Below are 9,762 nucleotides of genomic sequence, written 5' to 3'. Positions count from 1 at the left end.
TAAACATATATTCCCTTTTATACCTTTTGTAACTTTATTGGCTTTTTATGAAACTCTCCTTGCCCAAATGTACAAGTTCCAGACACCCTCCCATCCTCCCACCCCACCCTAACCCCCCCACCAAATCTGGGCCCCCTCGCCACTCCTCTCGATGTGTTTTGGGGGTGTCCCCATGGTAGAAGCCTGTGACTGGGGCGACGTCTATGTCTGTGTTGGGGGTGGGCAAGTTTAGTTCAGGGGTAAGTATGAGCAGGCTCTTTGTGGACACAGAGTCCTCCAGTTTGGCCTCATCAGTTATAGAGCTGATATGCAGATCTCTGGCTGCTCTGCCTCTATCTCAACCGTTTCCAAACTTGGATGAGAAATAAAGGAATGTATCTACCATCCCCTCCCCCATCCCAGCAACAAAATATACAGACAGTTTTGTTTTGTTTTGTTTTTTGCGGTACGCAGGCCTCTCACTGTTGTGGCCTCTCCCGTTGTGGAGCACAGGCTCCGGATGCGCAGGCTCAGCGGCCATGGCTCACGGGCCCAGCCGCTCCGCGGCATGTGGGATCTTCCCGGACCGGGGCACAAACCCGTTTCCCCTGCATCGGCAGGTGGAATTTCAACCACTGCGCCACCAGGGAAGCCCTATACAGACAGTTTTTTTTTTTTTTCTGTATGCAGGCCTCTCACTGTTGTGGCCTCTCCCGTTGTGGAGCACAGGCTCCGGACGCGCAGGCTCAGCGGCCATGGCTCACGGGCCTAGCCGCTCCGCGGCATGTGGGATCTTCCCGGACCGGGGCACGAACCCGTGTCCCCTGCCTCGGCAGGCGGACTCTCAACCACTGCGCCACCAGGGAAGCCCACAGACAGTTTTTAAGAGCAAAAAAGGGGGGGTCTGATCTTATCAAGGTGGGCAGGGGTGGTTCTTGAAGTCGTGAGTGAGCCCTGTTGAGATGTGAACAATGGCTAGGAGCTGATGAGGCAAAGGGGATGGGAGGAGGCAGAAGGGTTCCAGACAGAAGACTGTCATGTGCCAAGGCCCTGTGGTAGGCAGGAGGTGTGGCACATATGAGGCCGTGAGAGGAGACAGAGGCTGGGTGGGGGCAGCAGCATCAGCTGGGCTGGAGGGGTGGCGGATACCAGACCTCGCAAGGCCCCGTGGTCCATGTTAAAGAGTTTGCTTTTTCTCCTAAGAGCAAGGGAACGCCACTAAAGAGCAGCAGTCAGATCTGTGTTTTAAGAAGTGTGGACAGATAAGAGGAGGGTGGGGCAGGGCAGGGCAAGAGCAGGAGCAGTTAGGAGGCTTCTGCAGCAGCAGCAATATCAGCCCCCGAGTGATGACGGCAAGACAAAGCCCAGGTCGGCTGGAGACTCTGCTGACCTTATATACCACATTGGCTTCATCTAGCAGCTCAGACCAGATCAGAGAGGCTAACTTTGCATAAAAATTAATCCATTAAACTCTTCAATATATCATCATTCATGAACCCCTTCTATTTTTACCTCCTTCCATCACAGCCCATAATAAGAACTGGGGACACAACCCAGATGGAGGGAGGGCGGCTGAGATGTGTCCTCGGGGTCTTCTTGCTGTTCCTTCTCTCTCCCCGGCCCTCGGTGTGCTGTGTTCATGCAGCTCAGTATCAGGCCTGAAAGTCCTCCTCCACACCCCGGTGTCCCAGAGCCTGCGCCCAACACAGCGGAGAGTCCTTCCAGATGTGAGAGTCGCGTTTTTTTTTTTAACATCTTTATTGGAGTATAATTGCTTTACAATGGTGTGTTAGTTTCTGCTTTATAACAAAATGAATCAGCTATACATATACATATGTTCCCATATCTCCTCCCTCTTGTGTCTCCCTCCCTCCCACCCTCCCTATCCCACCCCTCCAGACGGTGACAAAGCACTGAGCTGATCTCCCTGTGCTATGCGGCTGCTTCCCACTAGCTATCTACCTTACGTTTGGTAGTGTATATATGTCCATGCCTCTCGCTTTGTCACAGCTTACCCTTCCCCCTCCCCATATCCTCAAGTCCATTCTCTAGTAGGTCTGTGTCTTTATTCCTGTCTTACCCCTCGCTTTGTCACAGCTTACCCTTCCCCCTCCCCATATCCTCAAGTCCATTCTCTAGTAGGTCTGTGTCTTTATTCCTGTCTTACCCCTAGGTTCTTCATGACATTTTTTTCCCCTTAAACTCCATATATATGTGTTAGCATACGGTATTTGTCTCTCTCTTTCTGAGCGAGTCACATTTTGTTTTGAACAAGGATGCAATTCCATTATGAAAGGCACCTCTAGAGTCGATTTTTGATGTGATGGAAACAGACGCAGTCCACACGCCTTTATGGAGAGCTATGCGCCCCACACTGTGCCAAGCAGTCCAGCATGTGACAGGTGACAGGTGACATGTCCCCTGGACTAAGGAAGCTACACTTAAGCAAAAGCGTCACCCATGCAAGATCCGTGGAGGCTGAACCTATACTGCTCGGATCTTCCAGAGATCCTGGTGCTGCCAGGGCATCTCCATTTACCAAACTCACGTCACCAACTCAGACGTTACCAGCATAGGAGGCATCTGCCTTCAGAATGCCTCTGTGCACAGGACCCATGTGACAAAAGCAATTGCTATATAAAACAGGTTCTCAAAATATCGCAGGAAGTCAAAACTTGTTACAAGACTCTGAAGAATAAGGAAATATTTTATTTAGCCACTAGAGGGGGCTGTTGGCTAACTTCGGAAATTCGCCTGGTGACCAGTCAGGATTTGAGGATCTCCGAAGGTTTAGTATCCTTGACAAACGATGTAACTAGTATGGATTACTTCTTTTGTTAAGGAACCTCGCTTTCCTGAATAAGAGAGACTAATCTAGGTTGTAAGAAATAAAAATTCAGACCACAAATGGTCCAGAAAATCCCTGAGACAGAAGCTTCTATAACCTGCAGCCCACTCTGTACTGGGAATTTGTGGAAACCCTGTACTCCCCATCCCAGACTTGCCCGGGGTCAGCATGCTCTGACTTACATCAGTGGGTGATGCCCCCAAGGGAACATCCGGCCATGTCTGGAGACATTTTTGGTTGACACAACTGGGGAGTGCTTCCAGCATCTGGTGGGAAGAGGCCAGGGAAGCTGCTAACCATCTTGTAACGCACAGGTCAGCCCCACCCCCCAAAAAAGAAATTTTCTCACTCCACGTATCCACAGTGCCAAGACTGAGAATCCCTGATTTCGATGAAAAGGGCAATTTTCTTTCCGGGTGGGAAAGGCACTGGCTGGTCTGAAAGCTGGATATTCTCAGCATCCACTGGGAGAAGCATTTCTCCTTAGGGGAGGGCTGCTGTCTGGCAGAAGAACTCATCCCTCCCAGGGGAAGTCCTCCCGGGCAGGGCCTCCTTCCTAGCGCTTTAACTGTCTCCAACAGAAGACCCTAACGCAGGTGTCATGTATCTGTGGGTCCTTAGGTCCCCAGGGTGGGTGAGGATAGGCCTGCCGGCCAGGGAGTCCATGGGCTATGTCATGGGGCCCTGAGACTCCTCAGATGCCCTCACTGAGACCAGGCCGTCGCTGCTGGCTGAACCAAAGAAGGCAATGGGTCCTGAGGAGAATCCATGTTGGCCACTGCCCACGGTGCAGGGGACAGAGAGAGCGGGGGTGATGGGAACGGAGGAGAAAAGGCCTCGGACCCAGAAAACACCAGCAACACCTGGTGATCCCTTTATTATAGGTGGAACTCCACCGGGAGGCTGGCGAGCAGAGGGCCCCCAGGGCGGGAATGAGACCACTTAGCGCTCGCGGAACGCTGGTTCGGGGTGACATTGGGACACGGGGTTGGGAAGCACAGGGAGCCAGGAAAGAGGGGCTTCCCAAGGAACAGAGCCACATCTCGAAGCCAAGGCGACACTGAAAAACTGGAGCAGACGTGTTTCCAACACAGGGGTGGGGGTGGGCATCATCTTCACAGGCGGTAGGGTCCGCCCTGCTCTTTTAGGCCTTTTTCTGGGACTTTGATACCCACTCTCCATCCCTGCACAGCAAGCCTGTGGGCAGAGGGGAGACCCCACTGTCCCCCACCCCGGGGTGGCCAGTCCCTCCTCACTGCCTGGGGGAGAGGCAGGTGGCATACAGACGGGGTCTTCAGGTTCCGTCCCCCCGACCAGCCTTAAGCTACAGGTTGCTTCTTCTCTTTAGCATCTTCTTGGAATTCTCACCGTCACCAACCTCACTTTCTTGCTGACTCAGCCTTTTGCTGCTTAAAATATGGAAGAAAGGCAATTGGTCAGAACTTGATTCCAGGTCTGTCTAGATGCAATAACAAAGCATCCAATCTGATCCCATGAAAAGGCGGTGACAGGCCATCAACACAGTCTGCATTTTGACATGGGCTGTTCAGAAACAAAAGCAACTCCCAGGTTCCCTCTCTTTGGCGGGAGGTCCGACCCATGCTCAGATGACGATGGATCCACCCCACCACAAATCCGGAAGCATCTGTAGCTGGCAGCGCCCTGTTGAGGCCTGGGATTGCCAGCTATTCAGGCTGGATGCTGACGGGCTGGGGGGTGGGTTGTGGCTGACCCGCCAAATGGGACACTAATAATAGCAGTAAACAGTAATACCAACACTTCCCATTATCACCCATCATTTCTCGGACCCGAGTCAACACCTCTGAGAGGCGCTGGATTTCCTGCCCAGATTTAGGTGATCAACAAGGGCCCCGGTGTACCTGAGCGATCCTGGCGGGGGGGGCCCTGAGGCAGGGTCGTCGTCCTTGGGCCCCCCAAAGTCTCCTCTGTCCCGGGGTGCCGGCTTCTTCCTTTTGGTCCTTAGGGGTTTCTCTGCAGGAGACACGTGAACCCAGAAACCGGCTCTGTGACTCTGGGTAGGTGACAGCATCTCTTGGCCTCACGCCACCCCAGCATTGTTTGAGTACCTCTGGGGGCCGAGTATGCACTCGGTATCTACTGCTCTTAGACCCGTTTAACTTGTGAGGAGGCTGAGACCTCGCGGGGGGCGAGAGCTATCCCAAGCCCACAAGGCTGAAAGGTGGCAGAGCTAGGATTCAAACTCAGTCGGCCAGGCTCCTGCTGTGTTTCTGCCACACCCAGCGGACGGGCGGCCTTCCCTTCCGAAGCAGTTAAGAACCTAGAACACAGCTCCAGTACCATAGCTTTTATTTTAATAGCCCTCCGTGACTTTACACACCTTCCCCGTGCTATCCCGTTAGAGGTTACAACACTCTATGATGTCCCTGAAGTTCTGCTGGCCAAAGGAGGAGGGCTAATTATCCCCACTTTACAGAGGGGGAAACAGAGTCAGAGATGAGAGTCAGCTACTGAGCAGCAGACCCAGGAATCGGAATTATTGCATTTTGAAGGGCCAGGGACACAGGGGCATCCTAGCCTAGCCGCTCATCTACAGACAGGACACAGAAGCCCAGAGAGGGTAAGTGCGGTGCCTGGGGCCACACGCCACTTAGTGGTACACCCGGTGCTGGAACCTATACTCCCAGCCCAGAGAGCCTGCAGGGCATCGCCTTCTATGACTCACCTGACAGCCCATGCTTATTGGAAAACGGTTTGCTTTCGGCAAGGGGCACCCGGGCCAACGCCGCCAACTCTGAGATGAAGCTCTGCTCAGCTTCCTGGATGCAGAGAGAGAGGGTCAGCTGGGCCTGCCTCTGCCCTGCTCCGCCTCTACATCGCCTTCCATCAGCACGAGGGGATGCTCTGAGAGTGGGGACAGGACCGCGTCCCCATGTGGAGGAGGACTCTCCAAGAGGCATCCAGAAACGCCAGGAGCAGGCAGACGCACGTGTGATGCGGGGGAGCTACCCATCCATCCTCGCTCACACCAGCCATGCATCCCACTTTACAGATGAGAACACTGAGGCGCGAGGGGCTCGGTGAGGGCAGCAGCACCAGGAGCAAGCGCACCCCTGGTGACTCGAGTCTGAGTCCTTAACTGCCAACACCATTGATTATCAGCCAGACCCGAAGTCCGTGGCTTATTAACTGTGGGGCACTGGGAGGTGACCTACCTCTCGGGGCCTCAGTTTCCTCATCTGTAAATGGGAGACTGGGTGTAACCCGCACCTTGGCTGTCGGAGTAGGACTTTAGGTGGTGGATGTAAAGCTCTCTGCTCAGTGACTGTCTACAAGAGACCCTCAGGGAATAGACGTTAACCACCATGAACGTCTTTCTCATCATCGTCTCAGATGTCACTGCCACACTGGCGGCGAACACTCAGAGGGCGCCAGCACTCCGCTCAGCCCTGCCATTCTGAATATTTGATTTTTTTACAGGCAGACACTTTGCTTTCAAGCCGCACCTTATAATCTCACGCTGATGAGATTTTTCTGGGATGAGATATCCACAGGATATCACGAAAGCTGAGCTTCCTGTATGTTCTAGGTAAAGTGCAAACCTTGGTCACAGCAGCACTGCCTGAATGACACCGATGTTTGCCGTGACACCAAGAGGCCCACACGGTGGCGATTCACACACAGGGAGACGCTCATTCCTTTCAGCTCAACAGACAAAACTGACGAGTGGTCAGGGCCTGGCCCGGAGCTGGGTGCTGCAGACCCGGGGGAATCAAAGTTCACAGTTGAGCAGCGAGGCTGATGTGTCATCAGCCTGTGAGACTAGCGGGGGCTGAGGGGGTCCCGAGCAGGGCGTGTGGTCCTCACAAAGGCTCCAGTGCTGACCTGCGATCATGAGCTTAGCCTTTTACTATTTCTACTCCCCTGTAAACCACTGCCCACTTTGCAAAAGCCCATCTTCAGAAGCTGTACCTGTAGCTGGGTCTCAAGCTGGGCTTCCAGATGGTCCATGACCCTCACGCTCTGCTTCCACGCGTCCCGGCGGGTCCGCTGGTGTGCCGTGAACTGGGCCAGGAACTTTTTCTGCTGCGCCAACATCCTGGGGGAAGGAAGGAAGGCCGTTGGTGACATCAGCAGGACAGAGAGGAGAAAAGCTCGGGAGAAGCTCAGAGGGCCGGGGGCAAACCTGAGGTCCCACAGCTGCAAAGCGGCTGGGCTGCAAGTGGCTTCTTCATATGAGAAAATCATTTTAACCGCAGGGTGTGGCAGGGAGCAGGGAGATGGTCCCCTGATAGCACCCGTCTTTATTTAAAATCTCAGAATTGCGCTAGCTCCTCCCTTGTAAAACATAAGGCTCGTTTCCTAGGATGCAGAGTCTGAGAAACCCTGCATACAGCAGCCTCATTACTGCTAGTGGCAGAGGACAGAGCTGGGGCTGAAGCAGGGTCCCTGACCTGGAGAGAGGCCCCACCTCCCTTTCAGCAGCAGAGACCCCTCCCCTCCTGCTTTGAATACCCTCCCCTCCTTGGCTGACCTTCCTCTACTCCTCAGCAAACAGGAACATTCAATACCACCCACTCTGTTTCTGTAATCGTTCTCTGCCTTCTTCCTTTCAGTCTTGTGGTTGATTTTCTGAAAGGGGCTGAATTTCTAGACCTGAAGGCAGAAGTCACTTTTAGCATCAATAGGCAGGTGTCCATGGAGTATATCTGAAGGCACAAAATTCCACCTGCTTTTGCTTCTGCTCTTCCTTCTACCAGTAATGCCTTTCCCCTCTTCGTTGTCTTTGTCTGGCAAACTCCTATTCATCCTACAAGACCCCATCATCCGTCATCCATCCATCTATCCGCTCATTCCTTTATTCATAAAAGTATTTCTGGGCTTCCAGGTGCTATGCTGGGTTTTGAAGACACAGTTGTGAATAAGAGACTCATAGCCTCTGCCCTCATGGGGCCCCACTCTGAGCTGGGGAGGGAGATAGATATCGAACAAATAACTGTGATACGGCTGAGGTCAGTGCTCTGCAGTGTGGTTCTCTCTCACACCCTCAAGGAGGATGCATTATTTTCCTGGGGCTGCTCTAACAAATGACCACAAACTAGGGGGCTTAAAAAAACAGAAATCTGTCCTCTCACAGAAGATCCCAGAAATCTTCAGTCAAGGACTTGACAGGGCCGTCCTTCCTCTGGAGGTTCTAGAGGTGAACATGTTCCTTGCCTCTTCTGGTGGCCGCTGGCACCCCTTGGCTTGTGGCTGTGTCACTCCAATCTCTGCCTCTGTCGTCACATCATCTTCTCTGTGTGTGGTCAAATGTCCCTCTGCTTCCCTTGCCATTGGATTTAGGACCCGCTGGGATAACCCAGGGTGATGTCCTCATCTCAAGATCTTTTACATAAATGACATCTGCAAAGACCTTTTTCTAAATAAGGTCACATGCGTAGGTTCAGGGATTAGGGACATGGACATATCTTCTGCGGGCCCCGTTCAGCTCACTACAGAAGCTGGGTGGCTTCTTTCTGTGAGCAGCCTCCTCCCCAGACCCGCTCTGTCACCAGTCCTGGCCACTCTCGACCATCATCCTGCTGGCTTGTCTGCTCCCCCATGGACCTGGCTCTTGGGAACGCAGGGAAGTGACAGGCCTGCCCAGGAAGGGCCTGTGTGCCCGGGTTAGGGGCAGGGCTCCACGCTCGAGGCCTGGGGAGCCACGCGAGGGTCCAGGAGCATCTGAGACATGGGCTGCCTCGTGTTTTCTGCGATGCCCTGGTTGCAGCACGGGAAGCAGGGAGGACGAGCAGGATTCTGGTCACAGCTTAGAGGCCACAGCTCTAAGCCAGGAGGGGAGCAACAAGGGTCCCGGACAAGAGAGCCCACAGAGGACAGAGGCTGTGCTGGGACAGCCAGGTGGTGCCCGAGCTTGGGAGCAGGAGCCCCTTCAGGACTGCTGACCCCTGGCACGTCCTGGAGGGAGGAAACGGCCTGACTGTAGGCCTGGCTGTGGGATCTGAGTCATCCAGTTAGATGTGTAAGTTCATAGACTTCTTGTGTTTGGACTCAGATTTGACTATGGAAATGAACATTAAAAAAAAAAAATCCATTCTGAAAGAGTTCTGATTCCAGAACTATTTGAAGTTCACATTGCACTGTGCAGTGCCCCACGGCTCGGCAATGACAGCACTGACGGCAATGATGGACATCGGCGCCCTGGCCACGTGCTGGCCTGTGTGTGAGCGTCGTGCAGGCTTTGCATGGCTCATCTGCACAGTTATACAGCCATGACATAGGTGTTACTGCAACCCCATTTTACAGATGGGGAACCTGGGGCTCGGGGCGTGAAGGGACCCAGCCACTATGTGGCTGACGGGAGGGGTCGCCACCGCGTCACCTGGTATCCCTAGGCAAGCTCACTCACAATCCCACCCCTTGCCAGAGATGCAATTTGAAATTTACCATCTGACTGAGAATTGTGCTTATTGACATCTCGTTTTTTAAAGTCAATACCTGTCATCACCACACTGCTCTGTCCCTAGGAGCTCTGGCTGACTTTCACTAGAAACTGCACTTATGAACTCAAGGAGATGGGCACGGAGGGAAGGGCATCAACAGCCATGTATGAGCCTGTAAATCAGTGAGACTGGGTCATGCACCCACACCCGCACTGGGCTTTGCTTTTATTTTCCATAAACCCAGCAGGGCTGGACCAGGTGGTGGCCAAGGCCCCACCTCTTGGGTCACTGGGGTCAAAGTGGAGCCCTTGCACCACATCCGTCAGAATCCCTGGAGGGAGGGAGTGTGTCAGCAATTAGATGCCTGGGCCTCCCTCCAAGTCCCTGAGTCTGGGTCTCCAGGTGTGGGGCGGCCCTGCATGTTCAGCAGAAAGCCAAGTGAGACGGATGTCCCCCAGATCTGAGAACCGCTGGACTGTAGTTTGATGGATATGCGACAGTCAGAGCAAGCCC

General features: G+C 53.6%; 1 protein-coding gene across 3 annotated transcripts in view; it reads right to left on the bottom strand.

Annotated features, from left to right (window-relative positions):
• Window positions 1–1,865: 1,865 nt before the first annotated feature.
• Window positions 1,866–9,762, bottom strand: part of EVC (EvC ciliary complex subunit 1) — an 86,270-nt gene continuing 78,373 nt past the window's right edge. For 2 of the 3 annotated variants that reach the window (XM_082653542.1, XM_082653544.1), the window contains 4 exons: window positions 6,779–6,905; window positions 5,532–5,625; window positions 4,708–4,819; window positions 1,866–4,236 (listed from right to left, as the gene is read on the bottom strand). In XM_082653542.1, coding sequence (XP_082509668.1) covers window positions 4,152–4,236; window positions 4,708–4,819; window positions 5,532–5,625; window positions 6,779–6,905 — 418 coding nt within the window. In that variant the 3' untranslated portion in view covers window positions 1,866–4,151. The remainder of the gene's footprint in view (window positions 4,237–4,707; window positions 4,820–5,531; window positions 5,626–6,778; window positions 6,906–9,762) is intronic. The other variant, XM_082653543.1, reaches the window with a different exon arrangement.

Source organism: Grampus griseus (genome assembly GCF_964374135.1).
Source record: "Grampus griseus genome assembly, chromosome: 4".
In the NCBI taxonomy this organism is placed as follows: domain Eukaryota; kingdom Metazoa; phylum Chordata; class Mammalia; order Artiodactyla; family Delphinidae; genus Grampus; species Grampus griseus.
Note: the sequence above shows the minus strand (reverse complement) of the source record. Positions and strands in the feature narration are given on the sequence as shown.